This window comes from Cupressus sempervirens, chromosome 8 (genome assembly GCF_028749045.1).
Source record: "Cupressus sempervirens isolate cs-2001-9-10 chromosome 8, ASM2874904v1, whole genome shotgun sequence".
NCBI lineage: Eukaryota > Viridiplantae > Streptophyta > Pinopsida > Cupressales > Cupressaceae > Cupressus > Cupressus sempervirens.
Window position 1 is genome coordinate 202,677,073 of NC_143125.1, and position 21,744 is coordinate 202,698,816.

At 32.7% G+C, this 21,744-nt stretch overlaps 1 protein-coding gene across 6 annotated transcripts in view; it reads right to left on the reverse strand.

The window, feature by feature from the left end:
• Positions 1 to 1,702: 1,702 nt before the first annotated feature.
• LOC149542221 (putative UDP-3-O-acyl-N-acetylglucosamine deacetylase 1, mitochondrial) overlaps positions 1,703 to 21,744 on the reverse strand; it is a 149,784-nt gene continuing 129,742 nt past the window's right edge. For 2 of the 6 annotated variants that reach the window (XM_089797237.1, XM_089797235.1), the window contains one exon: positions 1,703 to 2,017. In XM_089797237.1, coding sequence (XP_089653363.1) covers positions 1,948 to 2,017 — 70 coding nt within the window. In that variant the 3' untranslated portion in view covers positions 1,703 to 1,947. Of the gene's footprint in view, positions 2,018 to 9,779; positions 10,309 to 17,892; positions 18,220 to 21,744 lie in introns of those variants that run through there. The other 4 variants (XM_089797232.1, XM_089797238.1, XM_089797233.1 and 1 more) reach the window with 3 other exon arrangements.

Below are 21,744 nucleotides of genomic sequence, written 5' to 3' on the forward strand. Positions count from 1 at the left end.
GGGGTTTTTAAACATTGTAAGGTTTTTGCTGATCCATAAGATCTGTAGTGGCTTTTATATATGGATGTGGCTATCCTCCACACAAAATGCATCATTGACCAAATTTCAAAAAATGGAAAAGACTGAATTTTTAACATTTGTTCTTCATGATCTGAATATTTTGTGGTAGAAAACAACCAAAAGATTGAAAAAAAATCAGTATTTCCACAAATCTGAAAAAAATAAAAAAATTTAGCTTTTGTTTGTCTTTGATACATTGTCTCAAGATTAGTCAGTGCTTATATATATGACCCAACTTTATTGACATTACAATAGGTTGTAAATTGTTTTGGTAAAGAGTAGGTTATTGCTTATATATAAGTCCACATTTTTTAGCATATGAACCTATTGATTTAGATTCCTCAATCATAATTTTTTAGGATTGCGTAAAATGTGTGACTTGTGGGCTAAATATGACTGGCTTTCAGGGAAAAGACGTTTTTGATTGTTGTTTGAAATTGACTGATAATTATTTTGAAGATTGATAGATTGTAAACTAGATGTCATAGCCTTTGGAATTAAATGTCTTCATCGAAGTGGTAAATACATACTTTTGGGAATTCTCTTTATCTATTGGAAGAACTCTTCAATCAAGATATATCTTTTATTAGTCAAGCTCTTTAGCAAAGAATTTATGCAAGTATTGTATATGTTATAGCCATTCATTGGAAAGATTCTACAAGAAACAAATATTGTTAGTCGAACACTTAATCAACCATATCACCACTTGTTGATTGAATAAAAGAGTATTCTCCCTTTTGTGGACTAGGCCACTTAGACTCATACCTTCATCCTTCCCTTTGTGTCAACAATTGTAATTACTTAATCATGCATTAGAGAACATTTTTAATCAAGGGAACCCCTCTCTTATTAGTCATTGAAAATGTCAAAAGTCTTCTCTCCTTCATGATTGGATTATTTTCACTTGTACTTACTTCCTTCCTCCTCAACACCCAAGATACTTGTCTAACAAAATTATATTTATATTTATATTTAGAAAAAGATCTCTACAAAATACAAACATTGAGTGGTCTTCTACATCATATCAAATTCAATGGAGTGGTGTTCTACATGCATATCAAATTCAATGGAGAGGATACATGCAGATCAAATTCAATGGAGAGTATACCTACATTTGTAGGACAAATTTTAAATAGTTGCATAATATAGAAAATTGTATATGGAACCCTAAAAGAGACATACCAATATTTGTGCAAGAAAAAGAAATTAAATAGTTAATTTTCTTGTGCAATGGTGTCATGCTTTCTAATAAATTTTCCATGGAATCTCTTTAAATAACATATATTATCCAATAATAACTTCAATTTTCATAACTCAATAGCTAAAACATAGTTATATTTATTAAAATTGAACTAAAGATAATTCCTTAGATAAAAAATAATTTCATATTCTAAATTATTGTTAAGGTTCGTAATATATATAATATTTTGATTATAAATAAAAAAGGAAATAAAATGATATATTAAATTTACCATATCATTACTTAAAATATAGAATTTGAACTTACTGTAAATTATCTAATTCATAATTTTAATTTATTATTAAAATGAAATAAATCAAGTGTACAACAACATCATATTTAATATTAGCATCATTAAAAACTTGCATTACGATGGTTTAGAAGGCCATATAAAACAAAACAAAACAAAACAATTGATATTATAAAGCATTTATTTGAATCCCACTTGTAATATTTTTCTTTCAAAAATTAACATAACAATAACATATTATGACTTGCCATAGCTTTGTGCCCCTTTACTTTTTTATTAGTTTTAAGCATGGACATAATATAGATTATTTTGTGAAGCAAGCTACTAATATTTAAATAATATCAAGCTTTGCTATTTTGAATAAATTACAGATAAAGATCATTAATACATTTTGATGTTAAAAATTAACATTATTGTAAAGACAATTGAAGTGCATTTGCAAATTGGGTGTGAAGCTCATGGCTTGCCTGCAAAAAAATAGACAATGGTTAATTAATAATTCAACTCCAATTTACTTCTAGCAAAATGATTACATGACTATTTGATATATCACAAAGACAAATCAATCAAGTGTACACACCTTGGTTGATTTGTTACGTTAAACATAAGAGATGTTTTATACAAGTTCATTGTCAATGTAAAAAATCAAAATATATCGTTATACTCCAAACTCTTTAGAGAAACATAGATAATGTTGTCAATCTATAAAATACACATTTTAAAGATATAATAAATAAATAAAAGATAAACTTGAAGAACGATTTTTTTCATTAACAAACTTTAACAATCATTCTAGTAACAAATGTGTAAAAATGAAATGAAGTCTTAAACAAGAATTTTCATTTCACTTCATTTGTCAATCTAAATAACTTGGAAGGGTCTTTCCTCCCTAGCCAATCTGCCTTTTAAAAAAATTTCCCCAAAATCATTTTAGACGAATAGAACAAAATCCTTCTAAGTTTTCGAAGGAGGTTACAATAGCTTTGTTTCAAATGCATCTTGATAAATCTCTAGGGTCGTGTGGGTCCCTTGCTTGCTTTTTTCCAACAATGTTGGCATTTTTTAGGAGATGAAATTTGTGAGGTTCTAGATTGTGCTAGAAATTTTGGAAGTCTCCTAAAGGAAGTTAATCATACTTTCCTAGCCCTTATCCCTAAGCAAGATTCAATGGAAAGTTTCAAGGACTTTAGACCTATAGCTCTCTACAATACTCTATATAAATTACTCTCCAAAACTTTGGCTAATCGCATTCAGAAGCTCCTCCCATCTCTCATAAGTGAGAAACAAATTGGATTTGTCCCTGACAAGTCTATTTATGATGGTATCATTCTTGCCTGAGAAGCTATATATTCTCTTCAGATAAGTGGTTTCCCATGAATGCTTATAAGACTAGATATCATAATGGTTGCTAAGTACATCGGTGAGCTCGATGTCGAGGTTGTGTAACTCATTGCAAAGATTGTTAAGATTCTATGAACATTTCATATTTTCATATGCTTTATGTAGAATAGTAGTATGAAAGCTACATGTAAAGAGCATGTATGTTGTAAGTACATGATAACATGTACATGTGTAATCAACTCATGTAGTTAAGTTGCAATCGCATTAGGCATGTAACTTTGAATAAAGTCAAAGTAGTTAGTTAGAAATAAGTCAAGGTGGTTGAGCTTGATCCACTTTTTCCTCCACCTTTCTCTCTTTGTTTTTCCTATATAAAGGAGAGAGCTCATTGTAAATAATCATTTTTTGCTTTATAGGAGAACGTTGACTTGTGACTAGAAGGCTTTGTATTTCTTATTGTAAATCTTTGAAGTGAATAAAGATGCAAGTTTTTACAAAACTTTGTGTTGTGATACTTGGAATTAATCTTTGTCTCTTGTGTTGCATTGATTGATTCATCTTTGTTACTTCTTTCTTTGTGAAGCATTTGAGTATTTGATGTTGATTGAAAGACTTTGAGCTTTCATATACAAGATCAATTTAGTTTGATAGTGACTGCAAGTACTAGATTTAAAGACTTTGAACTTTACTTCTTCGTATATTATTTCATATTTGAATTGTTGAGCAAAGACTGAGTTTGTTAGATGTTTGTCCTTTTGCTTCAAAGAGATTGCTTGTAGGAGACTTTGGATTCTTCCTCTCAATCACACAAGTTATAATTGTTGTCTTAAGGTTATTCTTATGTCAATCCTTAAGCCACTAGTATTACTATAGCAGTAGGTTCCTTTTGTTAAATTACAAATAGTTGTTGTTAGTATAAAGATCATTCCTAAAAAACGAGGAATTAATCCTGCAAACCACCTAGTTGTTAATTCTAGTTAGGTCTCTGTTGTAGCCACCTACGATAAGAAGGGAGCCTCCTTTATTGCTGAGAGGAGAGATTTGTCTCACTACACTATTGCCTCAAGTTCCCATTTCCTAAGCTGTGGTTATTGTGGCTTACAAAATATTTAGCCCACAATATTTTTTAATATTGTCATTTGCTACATGTTTGATTTTGAACAATCATTTAGATTAAACTATTGATTTATCTTTTGGTATAGGGGCAATGTCCCAAACATTGTTCTTAAGAATAGATCGATATTCTTTTGTCATAGATTATTGCAAACTTGATGTTCAAGAGCTTCCTCAACATTAGAATGTTACGACTTTATAATTTCACTCATAAGGGCAACATAGTTGGAGTATCTACGTGGTCTTTTGCCTTCCTTGAAAGTAAAATTTTGAGCGCCATAATTTTGAACCTCTTGAATCATTTTTCTTGCCCAAAAAGGGCTTTCAAAATTTACTATAGTGTTTCTAGGCTCACTAGTAGAGTCCATGGAATCATTTTGATTGTTGTCTTCCATATGTTCAAGGGTCTCCCTCTAAATCTAGTATCTTCTTCCATATTTTGAGAAGATTCTTGATCTTCGATGTCCATTTCATGAGAGTTTTTGGATCTTTTGAATGCAACATCTTTTTCAAAGATTTTATCTCTACTTAGTCCAATGAATTTTTGTCCAAGGATGTAAATCCAACTTTAGATGTTTCACTATACCTCACAAATATTCCCTTTATCACTGACGGCTCTAGCTAGGATTTGTTTTCTTTGGGTACATGAATATAAATAAGACAGCCAACTATTCTAGTGTGGCTTATATTAGGTTTTACTTTTGTAAATGCTTCTTTAGGAGTTTTGTTATCCAAATGGGAGTGAGGACATCTATTTTGAATATAGACAACAATATTAGCAACCTCAACACGAAGAGAATTGTTAAGGTTTTGGCCACGTAGCATGGCTTTGGCTACTTCTAAAATGGTCATATTCTTCCTTCCCCTTACCCCATTTTGTTAAGGATTGTAAGGAAATGTAAACTACCTGTAACTTCATGCATTATTACAGAAGATTTTTAAGTTATTAGATATGTATTCCTCCTTATTATCGGATCTTAGGATTTTTATTATTTTACCCAACATATTTTCTACTAGAGCTTTGAACTCCTTAAACCACCTAGGGACTTCATCAAACTCTTTACATTTCAAAAAATATATCCATGTTTTCCTTGAATAGTCTAAAAAAAAAAACATAGTACAAAAATCCCCCTAAAGAGGTTATTGGCATTGGTCCACATCAGTTTGAATAAACAAGTTCTAATACAACTTTTGATCTATTTTCACTACCATGAAATGTGCCTTTGGTGTTCTTTCCGAAAGCACACCCTTTGCAAGTTCCTTTATGTTGTAGTTTAAATTTAGGTAATGTTATCGATTTCTCCATTTCTTCTATGCCAAAATCTCACTTGTATTTGAGGACTCATGAGTTAATGCTTGAGAAGGAGATGCACAAAATTTGTATCAACGTTCATGTCAAACTCATATAGCATGATCTTTCTTAATGGTTGAATTTTTTGGTCAAGCTAGAACTTTATCATTCATGAAGGTAATTTGATATCCTTTGTCTTCAAGGGTTTAACTGGAGAACAAATTTTGTCCTATACTTAGTACAATAATACACGTGTTAGTTGGCAAGAGATGCCTAGGTTCAATTGTACAGTGTAAGTTTGAATTCCTTTCAAAAGATAGATAGAATCATCCACAATGGTGTCCTTGTTTGAATCTTCTACAAGCTATCTATGTGTTCTCTGAATCCTGTTATGTGACGAGATGCTCCATCATCTATGACCCACGTATTTAGACTAGCGGTTACTTGATTTGAAAAGGTTGAATAGAACACAAGTCTTTCATAGTCCTTATTTGAGCTCACTCTATTAACTTCAACTATAGTAGCTTGAGGTTTAGGTCTGTCTAGACACTTCATTGCAAGATGGGCTAAATTCTCCAAATTTAAAGCGCCATATTTTAGATAGGTCTCTCTTTCCCTTGAATAAGCATTTCCACTTGTATCTTTTCCTTTCTTCCTCTTGAAGTTAGTTTTCCTTCCTTTCTTGTGAGCATGGGAGTTTATGACTTGAATATCTTCATTTTGAGAGTTCTTTCCAATACCTCTAGTTATAAGCCTAGACTCTTCTTGAATGCGATCGGTTTTCAAATGATCAAACCTAGAAAGTTAAGATTGAGTGCTTATTCCTTGTATAAAGGATTCCCAAGATGTAGGGAGTCGATTGAAAACTAACATCATTATTTTTTTGTTATCAATTGTATGACCAATAGTGGATAATTGGTCTCTTAAGTCCATTGTTCTCATTAAGTATGATGTAATAGTTTCACCTTGTTCATCTTGACATGATGAAGTTGTTTTAGGGCAAGAGCTCTACTCACATTACTTATCTCATACACGTTCTCTAAGAATGTGAACATGTCATATGCAGTATCTAGTTTTGATTAGTTGGAACTATATGATCCTTTACAACATCCACTAATATCTTCATGACATTTTTATTGTTTTTCATCCATTGATGTTTTCCACTATCTTCACTTAGTATGGAAGTTTCTTTTTCTACAAATGATGTTTTCTTCTTTCAAGGCAAACATTATTCTAAATTTCTAGGATATTAAGTTTGATTCTCCTTCAGATTGATCTTCAACTCTGACACTATTCATCATTTTATATATTTGAAGAATTCTAGAGGCAGTTTAGTGACCTCTCTATAAATCTGATACGAAACTTCCTTAGGCTAGATCTGATATTATGTCAAATTTTAATCATATTTACATCGTAAGAAATTTTTGTTAGAAACTGATAAGATTAATAACCCAGAAAACTAGTGCAAAGAGTAAATATCTAAACTATGAATGCAAATGATACAAAATCAAAATAACATCATAGAGCTAGTCTCCAAGAGAGTAATGCAAATGCTGGAAGCAAAATAGCATTAAGAGGATGCAAAAACAAGAGATGCAAATACAAGCCAGGTAGCATGCTTATATAGGCTAGGAAGAGGGAGGAGGTGGCAACACCAACCAATGAGGAGCAACCATCTATCGGACTAAAGATAGCAAAGTATCTTCTCAAGATAGCTAATGGATGCTCACATGTAGGAAGGTGACACATCACAACCATTCACCTAATAAGACATGCTTTATTAACTTAAGCGAGATTATTAAAAGTGTAGGAAAAACCTAGCAAAATAGGAAAAATAAAAAAACTACACTAACACCCCCCATAAGCGAAGCTTAGGTGGATGCTAACCTAGCAAAGCTATGAAAGTAGGAAAATGGGTCCCGGCAATAAGGCCTGATCAGGTACCTAATACAAGAAAAAGAACTAGATGAAGGAAACTAAGCCTCCAATCTAGGAAATGTCCCAAAGAGAGGAACAAAAAAGAGCATGAAGCATCTCCGAAGCATGAAGCTGCAAACACTGTCAGAAGAAACTGCTGGAACCCCCACTGAAATAGTGCATGACCAGGTAGAGAAGACAAAGTCTGAAGAGCTGATCAATCGAAGAGGTGACCTCCAAAAGTAGGAATGAATGAGTGTCTATATAGTTGATGAACCATCTCACCGAAATGCATAGGTTCCTAGCCACTGCATCTACCTAGTACATAGGAACAAAAATTGAATACGTAGATCACTCAACCGAACCAAGGAAGCAAAAGAGCCAACAGGTGAACCCCCCCATAATGCTGAACAGGGAGAGGGGTGACAGGAACGCTGAAATGCAATGCCAAAAACATCTGCAAGAAGAAGAATTAGGAACACCAATAGTGCAATAGAAGTACAAGCATAGGATAAAGGGCGGTGTCACCGACACACTGCATGGGCTAATGTTGTGGAAGAAAAATTCACTTGACAAAGGTGGATGAGCACAAAATGGCAAAACATCATGACCCCCCATGGCACTTTATAACTGAGTGCGAGTACAAACAAACACAAGGTGTACAAGATCCCAGATATGCAAAAGCAGGCACTTTATCTCAGTGCGTTTACAAAAAAAGGAATGCAACAGAATAGAAGCATACAATGCTCAGAAGTCAGAAAGAAGAGTGAGCCAAAAGAATAGAAGAAGAGATTCCAGGACCTGTAGAATCCAAGTAATTCGCCAGAGTGCGAAAGTGAAAAACTCGAAGGAGAAAGAACCTGGAGCAAAATCTGGATAAAAGACCTCTGCAACTGAATAACTCATAGAACCAACTTTCCAACGATATCTGGCGAGCCCAGAAAAGAGTCCGAATGAGCGAGATATGACTCCTGAAAGGCAAAATAGAACATTTGGCTTTGACTGCCAAAATAGGCAACCAGACTGCAGCAAAAATCAAAAACACCTGTACCATCATCTCCGTCTCGAAACCAGCTTTTCGATGCATTTTTTAGATCGAAAAAATATGTCCGTATGCTCAAATTACGATGAGAAAACCAACAGGGCCTCCTCATGAAGAGCATATCCTAAAAATGAAACTTGAGCACAATAATCAAGGAAAAAATAGCACCACTGCGATCTACTCGAAAAATCATGCACTTTCAAAAAAAGAATCGCCTCGATACGAGGTCGTATGAGAAAGTTATGATCTTCCGAAGTTTCCAAAACGATAACTGTGCACAATCACGGTTGAGAATCTGCAATTTCTGAAGAATTAATGCATGAAAATTTAAAAAAAAACTCCACTAATGGATAGAGCACAAAAAAATAGCGAAGTTCATAACAAGAATCATCAAAATCGGAGTCCGTATGAGCAAGAATGAGACATTTGAAAATTGCGTTCAAATCTGCGACTGCCAACAGAGAGGGGTATGGCTTCATAACAAGAATCATCAAAATCGGAGTCCGTATGAGCAAGAATGAGACATTTGAAAATTGTGTTCAAATCTGCGACTGTCAACAGAGAGGGGTATGTCTGTAGCTTTGCATGCTCGATTCTGCAAAATATACAGCTTGCATGCAAAATCTAAAAGATACCTAAATAGTTTTTCGAGGCTGTGAACAAAACCTAGAAAGCGTTTTTTTTGCTGATGTACAGAAGATGTTGCTGTAGTGTAAATCAAACGCCTTTAACAATAAAAAACGGCTCCAAAAATCAAAAAATGAACCCAGCAACCAAAATATGACATGCAAATGCTGGATCAGCTTCTTAAGTCCATCAATGGCATGCTGGAATCTGCAAAACTGATTGAAAACTTGGTTGTCAGATTTGAGATTGAAACCCCAGAGAAAAACCGTTTTTGTCAAAACTTTTCTGATTTTCAGGATCATCCAAAGATGCAAAGAGAAGAGCATACTTCATTTAAAAAAAAATATAATAAAGTTTATTTGCCCCCCCCCCCCTCGAATCTCTCAATTAAGGAAACTCAAATCTACTCTTACACATAAAAAAACTCTGATACCATGTTAGAATCTGATAAGATTAATAACCCAGAAAATTAGTGCAAAGAGTAAATATCTATACTATGAATGCAAATGATACAAAATCAAAATAGCATCATAGAGTTAGTCTTCAAAAGAGTAATGCAAATGCTGGAAGCAAAATAGCATTAAGAAGATGCAAAAACAAGAGATGCAAATACAAGCCAAGTAGCATGTTTATATAGGCTAGAAAGAGGGAGGAGGTGGCAACACCAACCATCTATCGGACTAAAGATAGCAAAGTATCTTCTCAAGATAGCTAATGGATGCTCACATGTAGGAAGGTGACACCTCACAACCATTCACCTAATAAGACATGCTTTATTAACCTAAGCGAGATTATTAAAAGTGTAAGAAAAACCTAGCAAAATAGGAAAAATAAAAAAACTACACTAACAATTTTAACAATTTATTTCAATTTATATTGATCTCAATACAATAATAGGTATATAGAATAAGAGCTCAATAAGTTTTATTCTTTAATTACAAAGACACTAATATTGTAATCAATATAACGTTGCAGAACTATGATAAAAGTTCAAACTAATCTGAGTATGATAATATTTATGTCACTTGAGAAGGTAAATAAAACTGTTGTTGTATCTTGTAATTGCATTTGTATGTTTTTTTGTACTTAATATGAACGCACAGATTTCAGAATCTTTATCGATTTCACATAATCAATGCACAGTGATCATCTATCTTAATTGAGATAAATTTATACACTCTGCAAAGTGTGATATAGAAAATTGTTATGATGTACGAATATACCTTTTTCACACACACAGAGATAAATCGACAAATATTATTTATTGCATAGTAGATTAGAATGGACTGATTAAATTATAAATATGACCGACTATCTAGTTGATGCTTTAAGGCATGATTAACTTTGTCTTGAAGAGGAGTGACGTGGAAGTCACACACCCTATGGGACGTGACTCCCAACCATCCTTTTATAGAGGGGGATATGTTCTGCAATAACACAATAGAACACATACAATCCATTCAGTCTTCTTAGTGTTATTTGCAGAAATTAAAACGCTCAAATCACATATTCATGTTTAAGTTGCTCTGCTAGTTCAATATTACAATTTGCAGAGTTAACTAAAATATAAGCAAGTGCATAGATAAATATTCATCAAGAATATTAAGAGAAATATATTTCTCATAGTTCAATCTCTGAGAAAATTAGCAAAAGATAAAAACGAATAATCATTGATATTGGAGAAATCAGCGTACAGGGAAACAATAAAATTTGGTCTTACAATTTTGTGTATGATGAATGCTTTTACTCTCAGAAATTGAAAGAGTTAAAAGATTTTACAATTCATTGGGTTATTAAATTTAAAGAGCTGAAAGATTTTACAATTCGTTGGGTTATTACAACAGTTCTGCGAATACTATTTTAATTTGAAATTTTGTTTGATACGCGATGGAGCCATTGGAGTCTTCTAATGATGATATTTTTAAATATCTTGACATAGCTGAATAACATAAAAGGAAGAAGATATATTTTTTATTCTTGTCTAAACGCATGAAAGAGGAATAAGACTGGTTATTAGTACCACTCAAGCCACACGACTTTGGATAAGACAAAGACAAAAGGGAAACACACACCATGCCATCCTTGTGCCACGCAAACATAGGACAAGAAGCACAACGTCCACAGACTGAGGTAATTCAAGAGTGGCTCCATCTGTCTGGAAGAGAAGGTAACTGAGCCAAGCGTAGCCATTGGAGATAGCAGCCGAAGAGAAGCCTTGGAGTAAAAAGGGCCTCAAAGATGCGACACTCGTTCTAAAATCTTCAAGCACTAAATATCCCTTGGTGGTCTCCCTGGTGCACATGGTGCAGTACTGAGTCCAACACGTGTATCTAATGGTGATGCTATTTCATTAATGGTGCACACATTTGTGAAGGCGACTCCACTGTCATACCAATCTGTTGTCTTGAGTTTGTCAAGTTTTAGCAGATTATCAAGCACACGTAAACAACATTGCCTTCTTGCAAAGATAGTCCTACCAAGGTACCAGATGTCTAGAACACTGCCAATGAATGTTGGATACTTGTATAACCAGAATCACAATCACATCATCACAGCCATGCTTCTCGTGAATGACATTATGCATCCATGTAAAATGAGCAAGTGTATTTGACGGGAGAAATTGAATAAGTGAAAGAAACCCATTATTATGATCAATAATTTGAGATATGCGTTCATGGGGAACATCAATTGGAGTCTATCTACTCAGCTACACAGTCTACTCGGCAATACTAAAAAAAATAATTAAATGATTGTAAAGGAAGCCAAAAAATTTCATTAATACATGATTATCTACCTTAATTGAAATATTGTGATATAAAAAGGAAAGTGTAGGAAAAGCCAAGCTTTCACATATTGAGCACATATGAAAATGTTAATATTGTTGTAATAATTCAATATATACTTGCGAAAGTGATTAGAGATATTGTTTTTATTGTTTGAAGGGCTTGCATCAAATATTTGCAATGAGAGATTAAAAGATTTCAATTATTTGTGAGCACCTATTTTGACTATGATACTGCATTGTGATAATACTAAAGTTGCGGGAGGAGATAGTTTGGTATCTATCAACAGAAAGATTTAGAACCATATTGAATTAAGATTTTCTAAAGTTGGACAATATCCGAGTTCACATTGCAACATTGATCCTTTTGACATCTAGTGCTACAAGGAGACTACCGCATGATGACACAATTGCTTTGGAATAATGGAGGATGTACTACTGAAATTGATGGGCATATGTTGACAATAACAAATTGGAAGTAATATTGTGATTTTTTGCAAATTGATCAGGTCTCTAATTCATTTCAGACATTTGTGGCCTACCTCAGTGATTCCTTAAGGAAGACTGCCGATGTACTATCTCGATGATCACTACCATTACAATTTGTTCTTCAACTCATTAGACTACTAGGAATGTATATTTCACTATTGTGGGGTCTTTGCAAATAAAAGGAAACATGCAGCAATTAAAGGGGATTAGTAAGATTGGAGAGCTCATTTCTTTGGGGATTCCTAAGAGGGTCAGGTGTGGATTTCATATTATTACAAATGCCAACTAGTTTTTGCATAGCATTGAGCTGAGTTGCTAGAAAAGTCTTTCACATACATCAAAAAGAATGTTGTTGATTGTTTGCTCCAGATAAGTGAGATAAGTATTCTCTCTTTGAGTACTACGTTTTATTATTTAGTTAGCCATGTTAAGGAAGTTTAGATCTAAGATAGATTTACAATAAATTTAATTTCTTTCAATATTGATGACAATTCGGGTCTAAGTTCACATCCTTGATTCCTCAATATGAAAAACTTAAATCTAGTCCTTTACTAGATAGTATGATTATGTGATTGTATTGTTGAATATTCAATTTACTATGAATATTGTTTGATGTGTGAGATTATGTATGTGTGAGATCGCAGGAGGTACTAATATTATTCATACTGTATATATGATTGTATTGTTGAATATTCAATTTACTATGAATATTATTCGATGTGTGAGATTATGTATCTATGAGATCGCAGGAGGTACTAATATTGTTCGTACTGTATATATGTTCTCAACAGGCAATGTCCAAAACTAAATATTGGTTTGAATGGTCATATATATATATATATATATATATTTGTGTGGGGTATATGATTTATTATGCTCTTGTTCTTTTTCCTTGGTCCCCAAGGATGATTCTTTACAAACAAGAAAAAGACGAACAAAAAGAAGTCTTTTATAATTGATGTGATGCAAAATTGTTCAACGATATAAGAATGAGAATTTTACATTGGTGGGGGGGATGGGGGAATAATGAACAATGTTCTATTCCTATTTAAAGTTTAAACTATCTTTATAGGGGAGATGTCATAGAAGAGACACCATCAAGGATGTTCTTCTAGGAAAAGAAAATTGGTACACTAGACATGCTACCAAATATAGTCTAGGACTCAAATCTTAACAAAGTAGCTCCAAAGAAGTTTTGATCTAGGGTTCATTAGTCATCTGATGATCATGAGGCTATTGAAGCAAGATATCCTTGATGATTGAGATTGTGGGTATCCTTCTATATCAAGAGGGAGCCAGACATTTCATTAGAGGCAACCTTGGACAAAGAGGTATGCTTTCGTGACAGAGGGAGAAAATAGAGGATATGTTTCACTTGACTATTGAGGATCTTGATCATATTTATTTAAAGGGAGTAGACCATGTTGAGATGGATTCTCTAGTAATCAAGAAACTGTAACACTTAAAGAGGACAATGATTCATGAATTGAAGTTTCATATGTGTAGACTAAAAGGTCTTTATGTGAATGCCTAAACAATAGATGGATACTTGTTGAACCAAGGAGCATGACACAACTTACTGTCTAAAGGTTAGAAGGATGATATTAGAGTTAGAGGAAGTCTGACACTTCATCAGAGACAACCTTGTACTAAGACATCAAAGAAGTTGATATTAGATTGAGAGGGAGTTTGACTTCATGTAAACTTTTGATGTCATGTGTGTGACTACATGATTTTAATGGGCTCGCCCCCTGTGTACATCATGAGGAATTGACAACTTTCAAATGATCATCACTTGTATTTGTAGAAGTTATTGAAAGGTGACAATCTTACAATAACTTAATTTTTTTATTGTGATAGACAATCTATAACATCGAAGAAGATCATGATAGATTATATCTTGAAAATCAACAACCAAGTGATAGATGTCATTACATTGATAGTCTATGAAATGTTTGTATAGATTTGGGAGGCCATTCCTCAGAATACTTGGCGAATATCTCGTGTTTATATTTAGGAGGCCATTACTCATGATATCATACTAAATATCAAAATGGTGGATATCTTCTGATACAAGATATTCTTAAATGTTGTCATTTGTGATATTACATTGGGGTCATATCTATTCATATGTTTATCCTTCTAAACTAAGAAAGTGTTAATGTTATAGTTCAGTTGATAAAAAGTCATTGAAAAAATATATACATATATATCATATATAAATATTATTATTATTATTAGGCAGTAAAACAAATTATACATATGTATGCATGTATTATTATATGTATATACATATATATATTTTACTAATTATTATTGTGAAATATATGTATTAATTAAATGATGATTAAACCTTGGAAACGTCTCTTCAAGAGACATGTCTACTCCTCTCATATTTATATGAGATCCAAACCTTCATTTGGAACATATCAATTACAATGACCATATTCTTACATTTGCAGAAACGATCCATGTTACTTAACATGGTAGCAGAGCCTAGCTGCAAATGATTAAAATGGAATTGCAAATACGCCTCATTATTCACTATTCTAAATAGAGAGTACGAAAAACCAGTAGGAATGTCTACGTCCAGAGACATCCTAACAACCAATGCACACGATTAGAAACAATCAATATTGATTGGCAAGCTGAGGAAGAACGTTGGCAAAGGGAAATGCAAAGACGTGATTCATGGGTGGAAAATGCTACAGTCCACAGTCTGGAAAAGTATGGGGATTCATACTAGAAGACTCCTCATTGGTCTGCATACACTATTCACCAATCAGTTCCATTAGCATCAAATGCAAGAGGCCCTTATTTATATTCATCACACTTGCATTTAGAAATGGATAGGAAGGAATGTGCAAGAAGGATAAGATAGTTTCTAAAACTACCCCTTGATTTTACATTCAGCTAATGCATACAGATTATATTAGTCAAACCCATTACATTTCAAATGCAACTTGTACCATCGAATCAGGGATAACATTGGTGGAGATAGCAAACAGCAAAATCAGCATCGAAGGAATTCTGAGTAAGAATATATATATATATAGGGATCATAGATCAGAAATAAGAATATTATTCAACATAAAGCATTGAAGGACCACTCACATTTCCCTGTCAAGGAAGACAGATAATAAGATATGCTGAGAATTGAAACAAATAATAAATCTAAATTAATCACCATTATATTGGTCCAGTGTTTCATGAGGAGCACGATCTCATTAGAGAGTATTAACCAAAGTAGATGGGAGTATAAATAACAACAGAGAAGTCATCTTCAATAACATCTCCACGTAACTTGAAACCCATATTCAGAATTATTAAATATTTAAAAAATTATTCACATGTCATAGCTCCTAATCATATATATATATTCAATTCACGCCCAAGGATAGAAGCACAATATATGAGTCTAACTACAAACTATAATAGGAGGAGGATTTCAAAATTAAAATTCAGATATTACCTGATTTCAAACTAGGCAAGCAAAGGACAGCACATGAAGCAATTCACATTGCATATATGTTGATTGAATCAGACATAAAAATAAAAAATAAAAAATAAAAGATTGTGATCTCCTCAAGGCATGGGATATGTCTCGTGCATAGAAACTCTTCATGAAAGAGGAACGATATATGAAGGCTTTCCAACAATCATTCAAAGGGAGAGATAGTCACATAGAAGTATTCCATGGTCCGCCATCGAATTGACCACATTGTTTGCTGGACAAAGATAGAAAGTACAGGTTCGGACATCAGTTTGCGAAGAAAAGAAAAATAGTGCTATGTTTGTAGAATACATCACCACAAAATGTGATGGGTTTTTTAATTTTACAGATGTGTGAATTTTCTAAGTATGTTACTCGTAGGAAACTGGGCTCAATTTGGAAAACATGGAAATGATCACACATGATGTAGTTCCAGCGATCTTTTCCACAAATTGATGTCACTTTCCTTTTATATTCCGTGTTATGAGTTCAATCAAATCATCCACTATTCTTCAAGCACCTTCCATTGCATGCTCATAACAGTCACATAGAAGAAATGACAAATGAGAATATTAAAAAGGCGATTGAAAAGAATTATAAGGAGTTCTATTTCATTGGAAATGATAAAGAGGACGGGTTAGCATAGGCCAAGGGACTTTAATGTGAGAAAGGAAGATCAATATTACCACACTCACTTGAATCACCACCCATCAACTAAAAGAATTGCGGTAAGTATAGGTGATTCATTATTTAATTTTTATACTATTATGAAATGTATTATTCCTTACACTATCAATATGTTAATAAATTTAATTTTTATACTATTATGAAATGTATTATTCCTTACACTATCAATATGTTAATAAATACACTAGAACATATAAAGATAGAAAAGTAGATGAATGCTATTTTTTAATAATGGTATAATATAAAATTGTTGTGTAATAAGGATAATAATCTTCAACGATAATATTTGATAATCTAATATTATTAATCATAAAGAACTTAGTGGGTACATATCAAGATAGTAATACAACTTATCCGTATTATTGTGAGATACCAATATTATTATTGGATACAATGAGATATGAAATTTATTTATGGACAAGGAGAAGTATTAATAATGAATAAAGAAGTCATCTGAAGAGCATTATCCTTTGACTACATGAAATAAATATTTCCTTTGAGTATAATTTCCAAGTATTGCATTCTTAATACAATAAATTTGTCATTTTTACATTTGTATAAAACTTGTGCCTTAATCTTTTCCTTTGAGAACGTTATTACAAGAAGAGAGAACGAAATTTAGAGGGAGACTGACATTTGAGGCAACCTTAAAAGAGAGGGAGCATATAGAGGATATGATTCAGTCAACCTTTGGTGATCTTGATCATATTAATTCAGTGGGAGTAAACCACATTTGATAGATTCACTAATGATATATATATAGATTGCAAGATGTGCGTAATTGAGTTGTTGTGAGACGTTAATGAAGTTTTAAGAATTCATTTGAACTATTTATGGGTCTCTCTTTGATGAATAAAGCTCAACATATGAGTTGTAGATTCATTCATATGGCACAACTATACTCAATGTAGATATTGGCGTATAGTGGACGAGTCTGAGAAAATGGAAGGACATGTTTGCTTCTACTGTTAAGCTAAATGAATGTTTGGACCTTCAATGGATGAAAAGAGCAAGTTGGAACTTAGAAAGGAATTGTCATATTTGATACAAAATTGTTCAACAATATAAGAATGAGTGGAAATTTTACATTGTGGGGGGAATATTAGTCAATGTTCCTTTCCCACTTGAACTCTATTTAGAGGGGAGATGTTCCATTCTCAAATAACCTAACAACATAAGACATACAATCCATTCAATCTTCTCAGTGTTATTTGCATAAATTAAAATGCTCAAATCACATATTCATGTTTAAGTTGCTTTGCTAGTTCAGTATTACAATTTGCAGAGTTGCCTTACTTAAATGAAAGCAAGTGCATAGATATATTCATCAAGAATATAAATTAAGAGAAATATATTTCTCATAGATAAATTTGATGCATGTATGAAATTTAACAAAAATGAGTAATAGCTATTTATTTAACAATGTACATATATGTGTGTACCTAAGTGTAATCATGTATTATATTAACAACACTCAACACAAATTTTGAGTAGAATATAAATGTAGGATAGATAGGGAATACTAAAGGCTGATTTCATCAATTCAACTAGTCTGACCGAAACTACAAATCATTAACATTTTTTGCACTCATAATAAAGAATATAATTTAAACAATTGGTATATGTCTTGGAGAATGCAATTGTGGTCTCCCTATAAATTAGATATATCCTTTCCAAAAATATTCTACCAACATTTTGATATAGTCATTGTATCTTGTTGATATCCATTTGGAACAACTATTAGCCAACATTGTTATTTTATAATTGTATCAACTTTGTAATCACTTACATAGAACTATCCCTAATTTTAAGGATAGCCTTTGCACTGCCTAATACAAAGATTACCATATTTGCCTCAAGACACCTCCTTTCTTGCATTATGTCTATCTACAAGGAAACATTCCCAAGAATGAAATAGAATGTTATAAAGGCCATTATCATATAAACACAAAAGAAGGGAAAAATAATTAAAAATTGCATGCATGTTTTAATATAGAATTCAAAGTTATAAATATTTAGATAAATTTAAACTCTACCCTTGCAATAATCACACCATATGTGAAGAAACATAGTCATGGTTAAGAATCTATATGTTGATATCAATAAGGTGCTTAACCTAACTAGTCCACTAGCAGGCCTTATTCACATGCTTAACTTAGGTCTTAGGAATCATTCTAGACTATATTAATTGTCAATTAGATCTCATCTTATCTTTTGGCATCTACTTCTTGTGTCATAGGTCATTTAATAATTATCAAGCTAGTTGTGTCATTGTATAGAATTAAGACACATGTCATGACTTTCTCTGATCCTAAAAATCAACCTTTCCTATATAAGAAAGGCACCATATGTACATTTTGTGATGTAGTATCCAATTTAATCTAGTCCACTATGCCCACAATAACACATTATTTTGCTCTAGTAGCTCTCTTGTGGAAGGCATGTTTTGATTTTACAAGTGACCCTAGAGGAGGGATCAAAGTTTCAGATCTACAAGCCCCTTTTAAGATCTAGCATGTAATCAAGCTTGACTTTTTGGTTGTGTACATGATATAATTTGGACCTCACCATTGTATTTAAAGCATCTAAGAAAGTCATTTTTCACCTTTTTTCATCAAAATCCAACATAGAGGGCAAAATCCACGAGGATTTCAATGTGAGTTGATGGTTGCAAATCTAGGAGACAATTGAGATTTTAGGCATTTTAGGCTGAAACAACCTATCATCATGTCTAGAAGACCCAATAACCCTAAGATTAATTACCAAATCATTGAAATATAAGATTTCTGTCAAGGTCCATTAGCATAACTTTATGTTGTTTAGTCATTGTAGAGAATTCGTAAAATCATATTACTCCATATCATCACTAGCATTGACAAATTTTGTAGTCAACATCATGATAGAATATTCTTAGTCCATAGGCTTCTCCATGTAAAACCACCATTGTTATCCCTGTACAAGAAGGTAAAGTTAAATGCATCACACCAACTCTCTTTGTACAAGTATGATCATATCATAACACCGAGGGGCTTATTTTCACATAGCATCCAAATTTTGTTTAATGCCAATTTTATCGTTACAATGATATCAAAGCATTGAGGAGCTCATTTCCTAGTGATAGAGCACATGCGACATGACACTTGACTGTTGTTCACACACCATCGTTGCCTAGGTGGCACCATTGCACTTCGTGTTGGAGTTTTTAAAGGCCTAGCAGGGCAATCAATCACATTGGTGACCATATTTTTTGTTGAATTGGTTATTTTTAACTTTTGAAGGCCAAATAGGGCTATTATGTTTTCACCATCACTTTGCACCAGTGTCAAATTTTTGCAAATTATATGTCAACAAAAGTTTGTAGAATCACTTCACAATGGTGCAAGCCATCTTTATTGATTTTGTTTTAAGTGCATTTAATTGTTGTTTGTCAAGCTTATAAGTTTCTGCCTCAATATTCCTTTTTTGTGATTCTTTTGATATTGTAAAGTTATCAAGGAGCTCTATCAAACCACCCATGGACTTTTTCCAATTGAATCCCAACAACATTTTATTCAATTTTTTTATATTTGCATTCTAGAGGAATACTTGGACATATTGGTATATGGGAAAGTTTTATTTTTAAAAAAACTTTGTTTCAACCTTGTTTCATGTGTTAGTGTCCACTTTAATCATTTGAGTGTATTATTGATTGTAATCACTGGTTATGGAACTCATCTTTCTATAATCATTGTAAGACAGATAGTAATGAGTCTTTGCAAAAGGCCATCTACCTAATTTAATTTTGGCATGATCATCTACCAAGGACTTGGAAACACATGAGAAAATTTTAGAGACACAATCTTCATCCATTTGAGTTCTTCTTACCAATTCCTTTCAAAAATTGGAAGTGTTCTTGAGTTTAAACTTAGCCCAACTTCTTCCCACGAGGAGAAATGCGGTTGTTAAGCATTCAATCTTTTTGACAATTACACAATCTCTCATTTTCTTTCCTATGGAGGGTAATTGATTTTATTATCAAGTCAGCCATCTCATTGTACAGGATAAAGATGTTGATGTATAGCATCAGTTGAAGCAATATTGTATACATGCAAATACGATTTGATGAATTTTGTATATTCTTCTGTGAAAAATATATACATATATATATATATATATACACACACACACACATGTGTTCAAATATTCACAAAAACAGAGTTCATTCATATTGGGCTTATGCAGTGGAATTATTGGGGCTTTTGTATCTGCCTTTGAATACTAATTAAACTGCCGCCGACTGCCATTGGTTATGTTAGACAGTGATTGGTTAAGTTTAGTTAGTCATGCCTACATAGAGGCATGACCCTACGTGACCTTTGGTCACATAGAGTCATGTCTCTATGGAGATGTGACTTCTCATGATTATATAAAGATGTCAAGAAATCGCTGAGAACAATATTAATCTAAGGCATACAAGTCCCAGCAATCTACTTCTCCTCTCTGCAGATTATAACAGTTAAATTGTTGATACTCCATTGGTGAATATTCTGAAGATTATTGGACAACAGTCGGATTTGAATATTGAATTATCTGAAATGTAAAGACAAGTTTGAATCATTCCTTCTATAGTACAAAGATATCAAGTAAGGATAATTCAATTGTTACATTCTGATATAGTAGTTTACTTTGTTAGTGATACTTAAAATTAACATGTTATCAAGGCCATTCTAATAAGAAACTCTATTATTCAGAATTAAATCTATAGTCTCAAATTTATAAAATTTAAATTACATCCTTACATCAAAATGGTGAATCATGTAAGAGGATAGACTTGAGGGAGCATCAAATTTTTCATCATGGAAAATTTGAGTCATGATAATATTAAGAGAAATGGAATTCAAGGAGTACATAGAAACAAACAAATCTATGCCTGAAAATGATCTTGATAAAATGACATGAAAAAGACACAATAACAAGGCAATGAAAATTATAATAGATTCCGTGAAAGATCATATTCTTCCTTCTATATCCAGTCTTAAGACTGCATTTGAGATGTTCTCTACTAGCAAAGACACATTTGAAATCAACAATACTAGTAGACTGCTCACCCTAAAACAAGATCTATAACTATACATAAAAATGAATAATAGAGAATCTATCACATCCTATATTCTAAGAATTTTTGAATTAGAAGATCAACTTGCAACAATGGAAAATTGAGTTGATGACAAAGAACTAACATGATAGCATTAAGAGGACTTCCTCTATCTTGGGAAATATTCGAGGTCTAAGCTCCCGACCTAAGCTTCCTAAATTTGAATTACTAAAAAATGAATGCACACAAGAAGAATCAAAATTAGTCTTAAGAGGACTAAGTATAAATCAAGAGGGAGACATTCAAGCTCTTCATGCAAATTCAAACAAGAAAAGAAA